The sequence below is a fragment of the Capsicum annuum genome, unplaced genomic scaffold (genome assembly GCF_002878395.1).
Source record: "Capsicum annuum cultivar UCD-10X-F1 unplaced genomic scaffold, UCD10Xv1.1 ctg83390, whole genome shotgun sequence".
In the NCBI taxonomy this organism is placed as follows: domain Eukaryota; kingdom Viridiplantae; phylum Streptophyta; class Magnoliopsida; order Solanales; family Solanaceae; genus Capsicum; species Capsicum annuum.
Window position 1 is genome coordinate 863,590 of NW_025894259.1, and position 17,294 is coordinate 880,883.

Genomic DNA, 17,294 nt, shown 5'->3' on the forward strand with positions numbered 1-17,294 from the left:
ATAGCCCGCGGGGCTTGTCGGTTCATATAGCCAACCTCTAGCCTTGTTGGGGTGCCCAACGCTAGTCCACCGGACCCTGCGTTGCCCATAGGATTCCCGAGCCCTATGAGTACCTTGCACATTCCTTTGACATGCCAAAGCAAGCCCTTGAGGTTGTCCCTCAAGGCAGCACACTTGGGGTGGCCATCTGTCGACACACCCGGGAGAGGCTGGTAGGCTGTCACCATGTGTACCCCCCTTATATATGCTTAAAATAAATAATCTCAATGTCTGGCACTAGACATCATTCTTCCCGAGAATCATACTGGGGCTTAGACTATCCATCCGACCTCCAAATTGGGTGTCGTTTATTCCTACTCCTCTCTCTTGTCTTTCTTCACACCTCTATGAAGTTTCATCCCATTTTTATACTCATGGAATGAGTTATGGCCTTCGAACCAATCAACAAATTATGACAATGCCACTGGACCTTGGCCAAGTCAAGCCCCTATTTAAACGGATTCCAAATGACCCCAAATTTAGTAAGCATACCCCCTTAATATCAACACTTTAAATCAAAATCCTTATATTCTACTTGTAGCTCAAAATGGCACGACGCTAACATTGAACATCGCACACGATCCTCACCATGCCTCCACCCCTTTGGGCTTACACCAAGCCCTCTTCAAATTACCTTGGCACTCTTAGGACATGTCATTCAACATATCTAGATACTTGTTGCCTCATCCTCAACTTCAGCACATGCCACCTGCATAGCTGACAGGGGTGTGGCCTAGTTGGCACGCACAGTCTTGCCGGGTGACAGGCCCCAAAACTTTGGGGCTTCAGACCCTCACATATCTGAAGTAGCCATCGTCCTCAATAACATGCGACACGGACGATAACCCAAAGTTTACACCCTTGGGGATTTACATCGCGGCCCCCTAATCTTTGTGTGTAGGAACTCTTGTGAGCTCCTTCTAAAAATGGAGTCAGGCCCCTTGCCCTTCTCCCCCAAGTTTTATCCAAGCATGCACTCCGCACTTCAGCTCGGATGGTGTCTCCATGCCTGCACCCTCTGGTGACTAACTTTGCGGTGACCTTAAGTCATATCCGCACCATGCTCCTCACGGCCTTCATCTCATTCGGGAATCTGTTTTCACCCCGACGATCCTACTAGCCCATCCATTTCTGGCATGTCAAGCCCTTCGATCCTTTGTCTCTGGCAGACAACTTTATTCCCTCCTAGACTTTTACCTTTTTAGCTCATCATAGCTAGGTAGGCATCCCTCGATGTGGCATCTTTTCCAACCATGCCCTCATGGTCCTTTTCTCATTTCTTCGAGCGATGTCATTAACTGTAGCCTAATTTACCAACTTTGTCCCAACATCCTTCACAACGACCTTTATAAACCCACATTTCACCATGAAACCTTCTGGCATCTCATGTGCTCCTTGCCCATAGGCACCTCACAATCCATTGGGACGTACCTTTGGCAAGTACTTCCTATCTCAAAGTGTCGGCATCTGCGCACTACTCTATGAATTAGGCACTTCGTTCAAAACTCTCTCTCTTCCTTCGCAGTTCTTCGATGTTTGGGGTACCCTCGTACCTTTAGCCTATGGCGAGAACTCCCTTGGTTCACCCATCTGCGACCTCCAACCTACTCTTCTACTCTTGGAAAGAACACATCCTCGAACTTGGAACCCAATCCATTTTCAGCGCTTTAGTTAATCCCACTTTGGCAATTTTCCTTACCATAGTACTTTGGCACAACACCTCTTCATGAAATGGTTTGGTTTTTGACGTGCCACTCACACACCTGATGGATTTACCTTCACCTAACTTTAATGCCCATCTTCCGGCAAAGAAGCCTGCACTCAGGTCCTTCTTTACGTTGTCGCGGCCTAACGGTCCGCTTGGTACTAGCCTGGTTCTTGTCTTGCATAGCACCCTCTCAACTGCAAGCTCTGCTTGCCCATGCTGTAGGCTTCACTACCCACTCATCCTGCATGGCTCTTTTTTGTAGGGACTCTCCTGCCACTCCTCGCAGCCCATTGGATGGCTAGGTTTCGTTCTGACCTTGAGTCCAACTTCCTTAGATGGACCCCTTCCCACGTCTTCCGGCAAAGCTCAAGTCCAACCTTCTTGGTGGACACTCAAACTTGATGCCTTAATCGCATCCATGGCAAGATCTAAGCATGATCAAGCCCAATGTTTATAGTCTACGGCTTCAACTCTCTTGGAACATGGTTGCACGACCTGGCAAACATGGCGTATCCTCTTAACCACCCGACTTATCGGTATGTCCCCTTCTCTACCTCAGCCTAGACTCTTTCATGGCTGACCACCTTGTTTCTTTGCTTGGCATGAACAAACTATTTGACTGACAAGTTTCTGGTGCACTCCACCAACCTTGCTTGACGTCCTCGTCAAGTCCATGCTCTCTTCTAACCATAGTTTCCAACATACCGCTAACAGAGTTTCTGACGAACTGACGGTTCCCCACAATCAAGGACATTTGAGCACCAGGTATCCGATTGTCCAACTTTGTGTTCCACTCAAACAACATCGCACGATGACCACACTTGTTGGCCCAACATGCCTCCATAGAATCTCTCTGTATACGGTACCCACTGATTTGAAGTCATCCCTTGAAGATATCTCAATCACTCTCGGATGCTTTGAAGATGAATCAACCCACACAAACAAAGGTGGAATCAACGGCTGTGACATGGCATAATTCTGAAATGATGGGCCTTGGTTGACATAGCTAACTCAAGCATCTCAACATACAACCAATTTTCTTAACAAGGTAGTATCGTCTCAAATGATCTTCATGAGCACGACGAGTGTCAATTTATGCTTTGACGTGATCGCTGCAATGACAACCACAATCTGCTCTTACTTTTACATTTTGATACCACTTGCTATGCAAATGGTCTTGCTTTGATACCACTTATCACAGACTCATTCTTCACTGTGTCAGCGGCACACAATTTTGCCTGTGCGGCGCCCATGGTTCCCCAACTATGGGTCAGCCTTCCTCATTTCCCAGGTCTTTAGCACGATCAAGTGCCTGTGAGAAGCTCGCCTTAGAGGTTTTCTCCCTTTGGTGCAGCTCTATCAACATGTCGCCAGTCATGGCCGACGTATAAGTAACTCTTGTGGCTCACCTTTAATCCTTGGATCTCATCCATATGCGCTCTTGGGGATGGCTACGGACATACTCGTCCCTCGTCTGGGCCTGAGCATCGCCATCACATGCACAGTTCTATCCTCAAGTTTGACATCGCCTCGTTCATGTGCACTTAGCCTTTGATTCGCCCGAGTAGGGCAACCCTCAGTTCTTGGACTTAGTCATAAACGTATTTCTTTTATATGCCCTCTCATGTCTTATGGCATAGCCAAACATAGCCCACGCAACTTGAATCTAACTTTTATAGCACAACGTCGCCCTATAACCGTGCTTCTAGGCCAACAGACCCTTGCTCGCTTGGCTGAACCTTGGCCAAGCTCACAAGTCATCTCACGAGTCTCTTGGAGAAAGTATCTCGATTGCTCTATCGGCTTGGAGGCATCCTTCAATCACTTAGATAGCCCACGGGGCTTGTCGGTTCATATAGCCAACCTCTAGCCTTGTCAGGGCTCCCAACGCTAGTCCACCCAACCCTGTGTTTCCTATAGGGTTCCCGAGCCCTATGAGTACCTTGCGCATTCCTTTGACATGCCAAGGCAGACCCTTGAGGTTGTCCCTCAAGGCAGCACACTTGGGGTGGCCATCTGTCGACACACCCAGGGGAGGCTGGTAGGCTGTCACCATGTATACCCCCCTTATATATGCTTAAAATAAATAATCTCAATGTCTGGCACTAGACATCATTCTGCCCGAGAATCATACTGAGGCTTAGACTATCCATCCGACCTCTAAATTGGGTATCGTTTTTTCCTACTCCTTTCTCTTGACTTTCTTCACACCTCCATAAAGTTTCATCCCATTCCCATACTCATGGAACGAGTTATGGCCTTCGAACCAATCAGCAAATTATGACAATGTCATTGGACCTTGGCCAAGTCAAGCCCCTATCCAAGCGGACTCCAAATGGCCCCAAATTTGATAAGCATACATAAGGTACCCTTAATATCAACACTTTAAATCGAAATCCTTAGATTTCACTTGTAGCTCAAAATGGCACGGCGCTAACATCAAACACCGCACACGATCCTCACCATGCCTCCACCCCTTGGGCTTACACCAAACCCTCTTTAAATCACCTTGGCACTCTTAGGACATGTCATGCAACATATCTAGATGCTTGTTGCCTCATTTTATTCCCCGTTGCCTCATTCTCAACTTCAGCACATTCCTTCAGCACATGCTGCCTGCATAGCTGACAGGGGTGCGGCCTAGTTGGCACGCACAGTCTTGCCGGGTGACAGGCCCCAAAACTTTGGGGCATCACACTAGTATCTAAGTTATATTTGGAGATAAATTGTATCAGTGTATTTCTCTTAATATTACTCTTTTTATATTAGAAGCTATTTTACTGGTACCACCAGGTTTTGAGATTTTTCTATGTATTGATCTTTATTTCATATATTCAGCATTTTTTTCCTTATATTATTAAGTAGTCCGTTACTAGCCGTTTCGAATTACGGGTTGGCTTGCCTACTGGTGGGTTATGGTAGGTGCCATCATGACCTGAGGAAATTGGGTCGTGACAGTTAGATAGGGTATTTGGCCATTTTCTTTTTAAAAAATAAAACACACCCCAATCTAACTCGCCCGACCCGGCTTGAGCCACAAAAAAAACACAAACAAATAACCTCTCTCATTTTTGCTGGTCAAATTTTTCTAACGAGATTAAGCCACTGAATATTTATCACTGCATAGCTCATAAAAATGAATCTACATCAGTGCAAACTCAAACAAATATACTGCTTTGTCAGTTCATGGATCTATATCAGTTACAACTCATGAAAAATGGCTCTTAACGGTCAAATCCAACATATTAGGCCTATTAATATTTCTCTGGATTATTGAATTAAGAGGTCTCCTTATGTGTCAAACGTGACATCTATTCATTCTTATGTCTTTATATACAATTTGGATCTACATAATTTTTTCATCATGTTATTTGCTCAGAAAATTTATCCACTAATTCTAGAATCTAGATGCACGTAGAATTACATATCAAATTTTAAAAGTTGAACATACTTAGAATAGAAACAGAGTTTGTAATAAATATTTTCTCTATTCCATACTTTTATGCTATCCTATTCCATTTTACTTTTTGTTCATTTGCAAACAACCTACTAGCACTGCACGTTGAAAGAGAAATATATTTGTTCATTGAGAAAATTTGACCAGGAGAGCTAAGGAAGATGTGTATTTGTTTGTATATTTTTCGTAAGTGGAATCTGGGATAAAACGGGAGGAGAGGTATAAATTAAGGTGTATTTTATTTTTGAAAAATGGATCATTTAGCTTTGATTTGGATTTTTCTGTTAAAAGAAAAGTACATGTAAAAAGTTTCTTAACAACGAAAGTAAATTTGACTGCAAAAATATAATCTCGAGGGTAAATGATATCAAAATATAACGAATGATATATTTAATCAATTTTCTAAAAAGAGGAAAAATTTGACCGTAAATTATAAAAGCAAGGATAAATTTAATCGTCAAATATGATAGAGATTATATTTAGCTAATTTTCTAGTGTAAAGGAATACATTTGACCCTTTTTCCTTCATTTAATTTTTGCTGAAAAAAGAGTTGCTTGTGGGATGTGTTAAACATTTAGATAAACATTAGGTTAAGGCAAAACATAATTTGACAAGTAGTTTCGAGTCCCTTTCGCTTGTGCTCCAAAACCCTAACTCTAAAACCCTGTGCAGAAGTGCCGATAACTTTGGTGAATAGACATGTCGGGAAGAGGAGAAGATAGTGATTCCGATGCCCCCGAAGAACTTACTTCAGTACAGGTTTGTTTAAATCTAAAAAATCTCTAATTCAAAGTACTGTCTTTTCCGATAGTTGAGCTAGTTGGTTTTGATTGCAGGGAATTCAAAAGCATGAGGAGATTAGAAAAGTTGAAAGAGACAATAAGGCTAGGTATGCTCTCTTCGTTCATTTTTATTTTTGCTAAGATTTTTTTTTTAAGGGAAGTTAATTAGGAGTTAAAAATTCAGCTCGGTTTAGGTTTCTCTGTAATGCCAGTTTACTAGTTAATTTATTAGTCATCCGAGTGTGATAAATAGCTGAACTTTGTTAAGTATCCTGCTGTAAATTAAGCAGGTGTAGATATGTAGTGGGGCATTGCGGCGAATCTAAGATTTCTAAAACATTGGTACACTATAAAGGAAGGAGAAAAGAAAATGCATTAAGTAGGATTCGATCCTTTTCCTATAGTTAAATAACTTTAACTTTCAACCTAGTGCACCATTAAGTCGGTGCCAGCAGGTAATATTAGATCAATTGTAGAAAAGGTGTAGATAAAATATCTAATTTTGCTGTTAGATCACGTGTTCACGTGCACCATAAAATACATAGTAAATTTTGACCCTGTTCCAAACCCTCTGACTTAAATATCTAATTTTGCTGGTAGATCATGTGTTCACGTGCACCATAAAATACATAGTAAATATGTAATTTTGACTCTGTTCCGAACCCTTTGACTTAAATATCTAATTTTGCTGGTAAATCATGTGTTCATGTGCACCATAAAATACATAGTAAATTTTAACCCTGTTCCGAACCCTCTGACTAAATCATGGATCCTTCATAGTTTAAGTTTTAAGGTTTGTATCTTGAGAGAGATCAGTACTGCGTTTTTGCTCATGGAAGTAGTTCTGGCAGTCCACTATTTTCTGCCAATTTTGGAATTCAATATGAGACTTTATTTTTTCCTACCAATGTTAATGAGATCGGTAACATGTTGATATAACTTCAAATTTTCAGATTGGATTCTAGCCTGGCTGCGTAATTTATCTGATGACAAGAGCTGAATTTAGTTTGATTGTCGACTAGAGGGGGTTTTGGGGATGGTGAGCACCCTCCAAGTCCAACATTGAGGTTGTGAGTTCGAGTCACCAAGGGAGCAAAAACATTGGAGCTCCTGGGGAGGGGTAAAAGAAAAAAAAATTAGTTTGATTGTCAACAAATGAAGAGGAAAAGATAATTTTTAAATACTTGACAAGTTATTAAAGAAATCTATTTGCTCCATACCTCTTTAGGCTTGAACTATAGAAAGTTGCTTTTTCTGTACAAAAACATAGTGTTGGGCGAAAAAGAGAAAGTATAAGCTTTTCGTAAATTGAGAAGTAAACAAGTGTTGTATCACTTGACTGGTTTCCAGTCTAGAATGTTTTTGTCTTTCTAAACTGGTCTGTTCTGATGGTTTTGGAGGATAAATGTAATTCAGTATTAGGTTCGAGGAAGTATGAAAAGTTCTTTTTGCCTTGCATATCTGTAGTGTGCATCTTAGATTTGCTTATGGTCATTTGAGCCTGTTATAATATAACATTAGACAGCTGACGCATTATTTAAGTCCTGAAACTAGTAAAATCTGCCTGTAATTTTTCATCTTATGGAGGATATTCATGGGAAATTCCACTGTTTAATTTGATAGTTTTTGCCGGTCTTTGCTTCATTTTTCATTAAATGACTGCTCTGCTGTAGAGTTGTTCGAGAAGGGAAGGAACGTCGTAGAAAATGGGCTCAAAATTTAACTCCACGACCTACACAAAATGATGAAAGCATTGAAGACACAAAAGAATCTGATAATGCCCAGGATTCAATGGACAATAGAGGAATGCTACCTGATGAGATTGTGAAAATCCTTGCAGCTCGTGAGAAGTAAGTTCGACGTTGCATTTCTTAGTGTATTCTTAGCTCCTGTCTTTTTCTCATACTTCTCAGTTCTTGAAAAAGGGTACTCAATCGTGTGCAGGAAGGTTTTCTCGTCAGATTCGGAGGAAGAACATGAGAAGAAGCCTGCCTCTAAAAAGAAAAAATCCAAGAGCTCTGGGTGAGCATCATGCTCTCTTCTGGTTTAACTAATATGATTTTGATCTCTCATATTTACTCAGTATTTTTGTTGGCTTGGACAGGTCTGGACCAGTTATTTTGAAGGATCTACCACCTCCTCCATGCTTAGAGAACTCACTGGACTTCTTAAAGAAACGCAAGATGCAGGTGTCAAGATCATCAGCTGTTCTGAACAATTCCAGTCAAGCATTGCGACTTCTGTCTACATCTGGCCTGCTACGTAAATGATGGCTGATGATTTTTTATTTTAGCTCAAGCAGATGCTAATGTTGTATTGCTTGCTTCAATGAGAAAAATGCCGTGGTAAAGGCGTTAAATGGGGGTGCCAGTTTTGGACACCGGATGGGTAAAACCAAAAAAAGGGTTTAACCAATATAACATTTTTCGATGGTATATTGCAATTGAATCAATACTTGTGTGTAACAGCTGCTGTACTGCTGTAACAGCAGCTCTGTCAAACTGCAGCTCTCACCTCAATCAAGTGATGAATCGTTAAGTGGTTGCACAAGATTATGAACTGCTTCAAAAGATCATGATATTCTTTTATATCTGTTATTTTTGCTTGCTGAGTGATGACTACCTATAATTAAATATATTCACTAAAAGATATTCTCTGCTATAGATTAGATTAGTGCGATTTAAAATGACTTAACTCTGCAGTATCGTTCCAAGTTCCAACTTCAGTGCCATGGCCCAGAGCTGAGCAAATTGGTACACGGTTTGATGCTATGTTTCTGCCAGAAATTGTGTGATCACTTCTAATTCAATGGAGTATCAAATTAAGTAGAGGTTTCAATTCCAGTCTTGCGTTAGAGTAGTCACCAGGAAAAGATTTCCACCAAAGAATCTGGCTAGCTCATATGGAGCATGTATATTCATAAATAAAAATGTACTCATCAAGTTTTTAGATGAGTTGACTACAAAATCCTCGAGAAAAAAATTAATGAGGAAACACTGTTCTGTGGATAACAGTTTTAACCTGAGTCAATTAATCTACATGATGGAGAAAGGCAGATAGCCACTCAAAATTTTGTACAACACTTGCTCTGTTTTACCCGGCCAGTACTCACTGGCTTGTAAAAGGCATCTCTTTCCATTTGAGAGATGCCAAAAGTTTTGGCTATATACAAACAAAACACATGGACAGAAGTACAAAATCTCCTTGTCTTAGCTTTCTTTGACCCTTTATTCACTTCCCCTTTGCAAACCAATCATAGACAGAAGAAGATATCTGTATGCTCAGTCAGCTATAAAACTATAGCGAGCTTGCTCCTGTGTGCTCAACAGAATATTCTTGCATGCCCACCCCAAAGACAACATATGCTCATAAAAGAGGCTCAAGTTTTGTTCCGTTAATCTCCTGCCATCTTCAACCAGGTTAAACCATTGCTTGAGAACTGCATTCGAACTACCACAAGCTTCTATACCCTTGCGGACATAGCTTGCCTGTCAAGCACCAGAATTGCTTATAGTAAAGAACACCAACATTGACCGAATACAAACCATCATAAAGAGCTCAGCAAAAAACCAGTGTTGCTAGATATGTTATTCGAAGTAAAACTATTGGTTTACCAGCATCCCTTAGTTCATTTGCAAAGTAAAATCATTAGTTCCAAATTACTACTATGAGAGTACGAGATGGATAGAATATCTTACATGCAATATGCCCCTGATCACATCTATAGTGCCTGCCCCTTCCCGCAGAGAAAGTAGGACACCATACTGTAATTGCAAAGAAAGAAGAACTGCTTAAGAAACACATTCAGAAGAGTAACAGCTTGTCTGTCTCTGATTACAGCTCTCTTATACTTTTTGGCTATACATACCTCCTGGTTCCTTTTCAATTCACCAGTCAAACTCTCCGGACTCAAGAAATAGAAGTCTTCACTATTCAAAGATTGCATCGTCATCACAGATAGCTTTGCTGTGCAACATCTAGGATTTAAGCAACCAATTCTGATAGACCACGGCTCCCTGCCTGATTAAAGCTGATTAAGAATGTTTTTCTAATAATGAAGTAGCACTAACAGCATCAATAAAGCCTTGTTACGGTAAACTGCAAGTTAGAAATTACCTCGGCTCCAAAATAAGCCAATACCCTCCTTTTTACTCACCTCTTCAGGTGATGGGACAAATCCTTGTTGAATCCATGTGCTTATAATGATGTCAAGCCTATCCTGGAATAATGTAAAAAGGAGTGACACCCTAATCAACACATTAAGATGATTATCATTCATTCAATAAAGACTGTTAAGTAGGTCATGGTTATATATCTTCTGCTTAAAGCATATATAACCTTAGTTAAGTATCCAAAAAGGAAGTATAATTCAACTTGATTACTAATGCTTTTAGCATAGAGAACGAGGGCCAACCTTAGTTAATGTCTGCAGATGCACATGCTGTAGTCCTTGATAAATACCAAAAAGGTCAAGCACTGCGAAGATTGGGTACATCACAAATGGTAGACCTGCTTGCAATCTTTTATATCATTCAGAAGTCAGGAATCAACATTACAGGGATTAGCAGAAGCAGCACCAAAATGTGTCAACCAATTCTTGCTTTTAGGACCTTATTATATAAGGAAATTGTAGCAGATATATATCACATGTTCACTTCTCATATCAACAACAACAACATACCCAATGAAATCCCACAAGTGGGGTCTGGGGAGGGTAGTGTGTATGTAGGCCTTACCCTACCTCGTGGAGGTAGAGAGGCTTTTGCCTTGTTCACTTCTCATATCACAGATTAAAATGGAAATAATAGGAGCCATGTTTATAAACTGTTCCACTACAAGCACAACAAGATAGACCAAATGGATAGGTTTATGAAGGCAAATGCAAAGAATCTGTAAATAACTTCAAAATATAGATATAAGCTGACAGTGATACTTCAGAAATATAAGTTGGAAAAATAACAAACCTTGGGCTATTAACAGACAGTATGTTCAGGGTTGCGGCAAGTGTAAGACCAAGATTATCAAAGCAAACTGTTTGAATCTGAAACATAAACCAACAGTCAGATTGGAAAAATGAAATTAGAAAGAACAATTAATTATAAAACCACAGATCCAGCATGACATGATGAACTATTATAGAGAACCTGTCCTTTCGCAGAAACCTCGCCAAGGTTATCAGCAATTGCAAAGCTTCTATGAACAGCAGTCTGTTAACATGTCAACAGTAAATTCTCGAACAGAAAAAAATCTATCTCAAATTTGTTAATGTTACTGATAAATCCAGAAGACACTTGTGCTTATTCATATTGCTAAAAATTCAACATGCGACTTGGCTATTTGCTCAAGTACAATTACTGCACATATCCATTTTCCACATTAACTGGCAAAAAAAGAGCAGTTACTCCCAGATAATTTCATATTTCACTTGCATGTTAAGAGGAGAAATTCAAGGTCTATAATTGCATCAATTATCTTCCAGCTGTTATACATATGCTAAAAACGGTTAATCCAAAAGACATTGTTTCTCTAAGATCTCTAGACTTATGAAAGTGAATTGGTCATTCACAGAAACAATTAGATAACTAGAGTACTCAACTTCAACTAATTCCACTTTCAGAAAGCAATCAACCAAGTGACAAAATTATGCAGCATCAGCTTTATAATGCCAAAGATGACCTGGGACCTCATAGTAGATTCAAAGCCTCCTAAGTGCAATATAAATATTTATTGGCCTGCTATTTTGGAAAATGCCAAAGGCACTTCAGATCATAATAGCCCTTTACATAAATTTTTTTGAAGAAATCAATTCATAAGTTGAATACTCAAATTGCAGTGGAATTGTTCGAAACTAAACAGCTTAATGGCAAGATAAGGTTAAAGGTACAGCTTATGGTCAAAATAACTAGCTCACATCTAACAAGTACATAACAAAGAGCTAAAGCTGGAGAATTTGAGATCAGATCCCAAAATAGCTACACATGCATATAAATATAATATCATATGTTTTGTAGTTGAGACTTACACTAGTTGCTAGATAACACGCAAGGCTTATTTGCTTGGCAATGTTGGCAATTGACGCAAGCATCAAAAAGTATTGTGGGAATACAGGAGTCAGCAATTCAACTCCAATGCTCAAACTGAAGAGAACAGATGTACAGAATCTTACTCTCTGCAGCCAACGCCATAAAACAAGGTAAGAAACAAGCAGATGAACCTTTTACAGTCTCTTGAGGTAATCTTGTTTAAAAAACTGACAATTTTTCCGTCACACCAGTCAACATTCTTAGAAAAGATATATAAGCATCATTTTTCAAAAGATAAAAATGATTTTTTATCATCAAAAATCAGTAAAACAAGCTTTAAAAGATGTGTTAGCACAAATTATCCCCTGTTGTTTTATGTTAGAAAACTATACCTTAAGATTGGTATCAAAAGAAGATGCTAGGCTAGCAGTGTAGATGCACCTGCACAACCGTCCAAGTCCATCCTTCAGGACCCAATTTAGTGCGGCGGCTAATGGAAGTGAACGGGAGTGCCCAATTCCTATTGCCCGCAACATAGCCTGTATATACAACAGATTACACAAGCCATTGTCAATGAAGGTATTTGAGTGATCTGCACCTTAGATGCTAACTCACATTGTGCAGATACACAAATGTCAAATGAACTAGTGGTACCTTCATAAATATCACAATGACTAATTCCACAGGTGAACTACTAAAAGACTAATTATCCACATAGAGATCATAATGACTAATTATACCAGTGTCACTAGACAAATATCATGAGCTCCGACGGAAGAATCCAAACTCAACACTAAAAGTCTGAAATTTTAACTTTTTACTATTAATAAACAAGTTTTACAAGTTCAATAGCTGATATATGAATGTGCAAAACCAAAATCAAAATTTATTACCATTCACCAACAATTTACAAGTAGTCGAAATCTGACATTGTAGGAAGTCCAATAGTAGATAGATAGGAGGGTGTGGAGGACATGGATTAGAGTAGAAGGTCAGTAGTAAGCAATGAGTTGTCTTATTATCCATTTATATTAGTGATTGTAGTATTGCCCGTGTAGTTTCTTTTCCTTCGATTTTTGTTACTATTTGGTGTTCCTTGTGCCTCGATTATCATTTTGTTTTGTTGTAGTTCTATTCTGTTACTATTTATTGTTATTGTTATTGTTATTTTTACTGTTTTTATCATCTATTATTTCTTGTACTTTGGTTACTTCTTGTTCAGTACAGCTTTATATTGTTTTTCCTTGAGTCAAAGATCTATCGGAAACAGTCTCTCAATCTATCTTTGAGGTAGGGTGGGTAAGGTCTGTGTACACTACTCTACCATCCTCAGATCCCTACTTTGTGGTACTACATTGAGTATGTTGTAGAAATTGAAATATGAAGATTCAACATCAAAATTCCAACTTTAAAACTATCTACGAATAATTTACAAGTTTGATAGCTGAAATACAGATTGGATACAAAATTGTAACTTTTCACCATATACAACAATTTATAAGCTCAATATACAGAATATGAAAATTGAATACCAAAAATAACTAGTTAATAGCTGAAACACCAAAGAAAAAAAAAAGAAGGCGTACCTGGGTGGCGAGAACTTGGAGAGCAGAACTGGAAACGCGATGAACAAACTTCCACTTGACGTATTCAAGATAATTACGACTAACTTCTCTCGGAAGAAAGAAATTTCTTATTGCCGAAATACAAATTCTGACCAACTTTTGAAGAGTATCTTCAAAATTAGAGTCTAAATCGGATATAGATAAGGCATTGCCATCAACAGAGACTAACTTTAAGTCTTTGCCATCCCAAATATACCTAAAATGACTATTTGAATTGCGAACCGAAACTGGAAGATAAAAAGGCACAGTAGTTTCTTCTTCTTGTTGCTTGTTCAACTTATCTTCTCCAAAGCTTAATGAGGTCTTCAGAAAATTAATTGAGGTTTTGAGCTTGTCTATTTTGGGCTTGGGAGATGGATTATTTAGTAGGCCTTGTTGTAGTTCAAAGTTGTGTAGGACGATTTTGGTTTTTTCTGGATTCCATGAGAAACAAGAACGGGCGCAGCACAAATTGGATTGCATGAAATTTTGCTAGAATTATCAATAAAACTCCTTTCGATTTTTTCTGTGGAAGACTAAGTTAGAAGTTGAAGAAAGAATATGTACGGCGGTGACAATCCACTTTTTAGCCGGGAAATATCAGGGTTCAGATATTCCCTTGCTAAACATGCTTATTTTTCCGAAAGCTAGAGGGAAATTTTGCGCCGGAACCTAATGGACGAAAAAAAAAGGTCATTTGCACTTTCGCGAGAAAATGACAAAACTAGTCCCTTAAAAGGGCTTATTTGGTTTGAAAATAAGTTATATCGGGATTAATTTTATTGGGATAAATTATGTTGGAAGTAGTTGTTCTGGGATAAGTTATCTGATATTATTTTTTAATGATTGTTTAATTTGTGATATTAAAAATAATATGTAGTGCATTGTTTGTAGCCAAAATGACCTTCTAAATCCCTGTATTATATCGGTTTTGTAAGCTGGACACTTCTACTTACATGTTTGTCATCTGAACCCTTGAACCTATTAAAAAATAATATTTTACACTATTTAACCATTGACCTTACCTATGTAGCATTGAAATGGTGGTTAGGACAAAGAGAGTGTAGCCACTCGCCTTGGGTGCAACGCAAGTCAATTTTTGATCAATTTTACATTAAAATAATTTTAAAAATATTAAAATTTTAAAAAAATAAAAAGGATCCTTTTTTTGCTTCATTTTTTAATTTAAAAATATTTTTAAAAATTTAAAAATAATTTTAAAATATTTTAAAAATTTTAAAATATATTTTTTTAAAATTTTAAAATATTTTTAAAAATTTTAAAAAAATATTTTTTTTTCCTTCCCCACCCCAGCCCGTCCCCACCCAGCCCCATCCCACCCCACCCACAGCCCCACCCCAACACCCGTCCAGCCCTTTCCCACCCCCACCCCAGCCCGTCCTAACCCCACCCCCCACCCCAACACTCTTCCAGTCCCCCCACCACCTTCACTTTTTATTTTTTATTTAATTTTTCCTCAATTTAATTCTTTTCATTTTTTTTGAATAAAAATTTAAATTTGAAATCTTTTTTTTTTTTGATTAAAATTTAAATTTGAATTGAAAGTGAGTGATAGTGAATTTTGATTGAAAAAAATTAAAATTTTTTTGAATTTTTTAAAGATATTTAAATTTAAAAATAAAAATTTTATTATGTTTGTATATATGAATTTATAGTTAAAAATTTAAATTAGTTGGAGAAGAATTTTAATTATTTGGAATGAATTTGATGTTTAATTTGTGAGCAAAAATAAAAACATGATTATTTAAATTTGTCTACAATTATAAATTTTTATTATTTAATTAAATTAATTTTAATATTTAATTTGTTATTTAGCATTTTAAAAATGACTTGGAATTTAATGTAATACTTTTTATACTTTTTTTATTTTTTTAATTTTATTTTTTTTAAAATGACATGGCAGATAACGTGGCAGACGTGAGGAGAGTGTGTTACACTCACCAAAAAAGCGTTTAAAATATTATTTTTAGTGGGTTCACGGGTCCAGATGACAAACATGTAAGTAGAAGTATCCAACTTACAAAACTGACATAGTACAAGAGTACTCTGGAAGGTCATTTTGCCTTGTTTGTAAAAATATATTGTTTGTTTACTAAAATACCCTTCACAATATTTAGCTTAATTATTTTCCTTCATATTAAATCATACAAAAGAAATTAAAAAGTTACTAATTTTTTTTTTAACTTTATTAGTTTCTTTTTCCTAAAAATATATGTTAAGAAATTTATGTTGATATTTCTTAAATATTTATGAAGCTCTAATAATTTATTTTAAATTATTTATTTTGTTCTAAATTCCATAAAATATTGATAATCTCATTTTTGTCAAAAAAATCCATCATAAAAAAATGTGAAAAAGAATTACTCTCATTTTTTCATTATTTAGTATCATTAATATTTGGAGAGTCAAATTATATTTGAAAAATAAATAAATTTTCAAATATTTTTAGCTAAATATATAAAAAAAAATTATTTAATAATTAAGCATGTGTTAAGTTAGAAAGGGAATGTCAACATACTTTAATAACTTGTCCATGATAAATTTGTTAGGAAAAATAAAAATTTATGTTCATGATAAATTTGTTAGGAAAAATGAAAATTTAAAGTACGGTTAATAAACATTTCTACAAAATAGAAAAACAATAAATCTTTGCATCAATTTTGAACTTGATTGTATAAATAGTTTTTATAGTGTCACTATCATTTTTTCATTACTCATCACTATCGTAGCATTTAATAAGCTCATATAATTGTTCAAATTTAAAAAAATGAATGAAAATTTGTACAGAAATTAAAATTTAAATTAGGGATAAAATGATTAAAAAAAAAGAATTAATGCAAGGACTACTAAAATCTCACATTCTCTCTTATATATAGTAGTAAAGTAAAGTTATATATATATATATATATATACATACATACATACATATACATATATACATATATATATATATGTATATATATATGTATATATATATGTATATCAGTAAAATCATTTGAAAAATGTTATTAGCTATAGTTTTGAAAAAGGTTTTAAAATTATAGCTAGCTAGATTCTTCATTACTCAATATAAAAAAATTATTTATTTGATTCATATGATTTTTCTCTTTATTTGTAAGTTTGAATTTTTTTACTTTCTCCAAAACATATATAACGATGAATCATGTAGTAGTTAGATTTATTTTTTTGGATTTTTAGATAAAATTATTTGAGTAAATTGGTAGAAAAGTAAAATAAAAATGATAAAAAAACTTGTGTAGAAACAACAAAGTATTAGACACAAAATTTTATAATTTATTTTTCATCTCATCTAAAAATTTAAACTTTATATGATAAGTTTCATATTCATTCGCATTAAAATCTAACCTATCTTGTTATACAAATACCTTATATTTTATATAAAAAAAAAAAAAGAAGTAAAGTAATGTATATAAAGTGATAATCTAAGAATTTGGAAGGCAATTGTATCTGTTTTTGAATTTTGGAATTAATTTTTTGATAAATTATTATATATTACTAATAAGTTTTTAATGTAAATATAAAATTTATGTCAAAATTATTAAGTATTTAACTTTTATTAAAATTCATAATTAAAATACTAGTATATATATATAGATGTGTGAAATGAAATCATAGATTTTGAGGGTATTTTAGTCATT

General features: G+C 36.3%; 2 protein-coding genes across 2 annotated transcripts; one reads left to right on the forward strand and one right to left on the reverse strand.

The window, feature by feature from the left end:
* Window positions 1-5,666: 5,666 nt before the first annotated feature.
* LOC107858686 lies at window positions 5,667-8,542 on the forward strand. Its single transcript, XM_016703443.2, has 5 exons — window positions 5,667-5,964; window positions 6,042-6,094; window positions 7,661-7,837; window positions 7,932-8,009; window positions 8,092-8,542. Exons 1-5 carry the CDS (start codon window positions 5,905-5,907, stop codon window positions 8,255-8,257), a joined length of 534 nt encoding a protein of 177 aa, XP_016558929.1. The 5' UTR covers window positions 5,667-5,904; the 3' UTR covers window positions 8,258-8,542.
* A 319-nt stretch (window positions 8,543-8,861) lies between these two features.
* Window positions 8,862-14,315, reverse strand: LOC107858685 (protein root UVB sensitive 4). The gene is made up of 10 exons (XM_016703442.2): window positions 13,597-14,315; window positions 12,403-12,549; window positions 12,010-12,156; window positions 11,132-11,194; window positions 10,952-11,028; window positions 10,402-10,507; window positions 10,104-10,206; window positions 9,856-10,007; window positions 9,686-9,751; window positions 8,862-9,475 (listed from the first exon to the last, which is right to left on the reverse strand). The coding sequence occupies exons 1-10, from the start codon at window positions 14,095-14,097 to the stop codon at window positions 9,269-9,271; spliced, it is 1,569 nt and encodes a 522-aa protein (XP_016558928.1). The 5' UTR covers window positions 14,098-14,315; the 3' UTR covers window positions 8,862-9,268.
* Between the last annotated feature and the right edge of the window lie 2,979 nt (window positions 14,316-17,294).

What these genes read in the sequence shown, in the direction of transcription:
- LOC107858686 (XM_016703443.2), top strand. Translation starts at nt 5,905, where the DNA reads ATGTCGGGAAGAGGAGAAGATAGTGATTCCGATGCCCCCGAAGAACTT. An exon ending in GAAAGAGACAATAAGGCTAG is followed by an intron (nt 6,095 to 7,660) that starts GTATGCTCTCTT and finishes GCTCTGCTGTAG; the next exon opens with AGTTGTTCGAGAAGGGAAGG. An exon ending in ATCCTTGCAGCTCGTGAGAA is followed by an intron (nt 7,838 to 7,931) that starts GTAAGTTCGACG and finishes AATCGTGTGCAG; the next exon opens with GAAGGTTTTCTCGTCAGATT.
- LOC107858685 (XM_016703442.2), bottom strand. Translation starts at nt 14,097, where the DNA reads ATGCAATCCAATTTGTGCTGCGCCCGTTCTTGTTTCTCATGGAATCCA. An exon ending in CTTTTGATACCAATCTTAAG is followed by an intron (nt 12,157 to 12,402) that starts GTATAGTTTTCT and finishes CGTTGGCTGCAG; the next exon opens with AGAGTAAGATTCTGTACATC. An exon ending in TGATCAGGGGCATATTGCAT is followed by an intron (nt 9,476 to 9,685) that starts GTAAGATATTCT and finishes GGTGCTTGACAG; the next exon opens with GCAAGCTATGTCCGCAAGGG.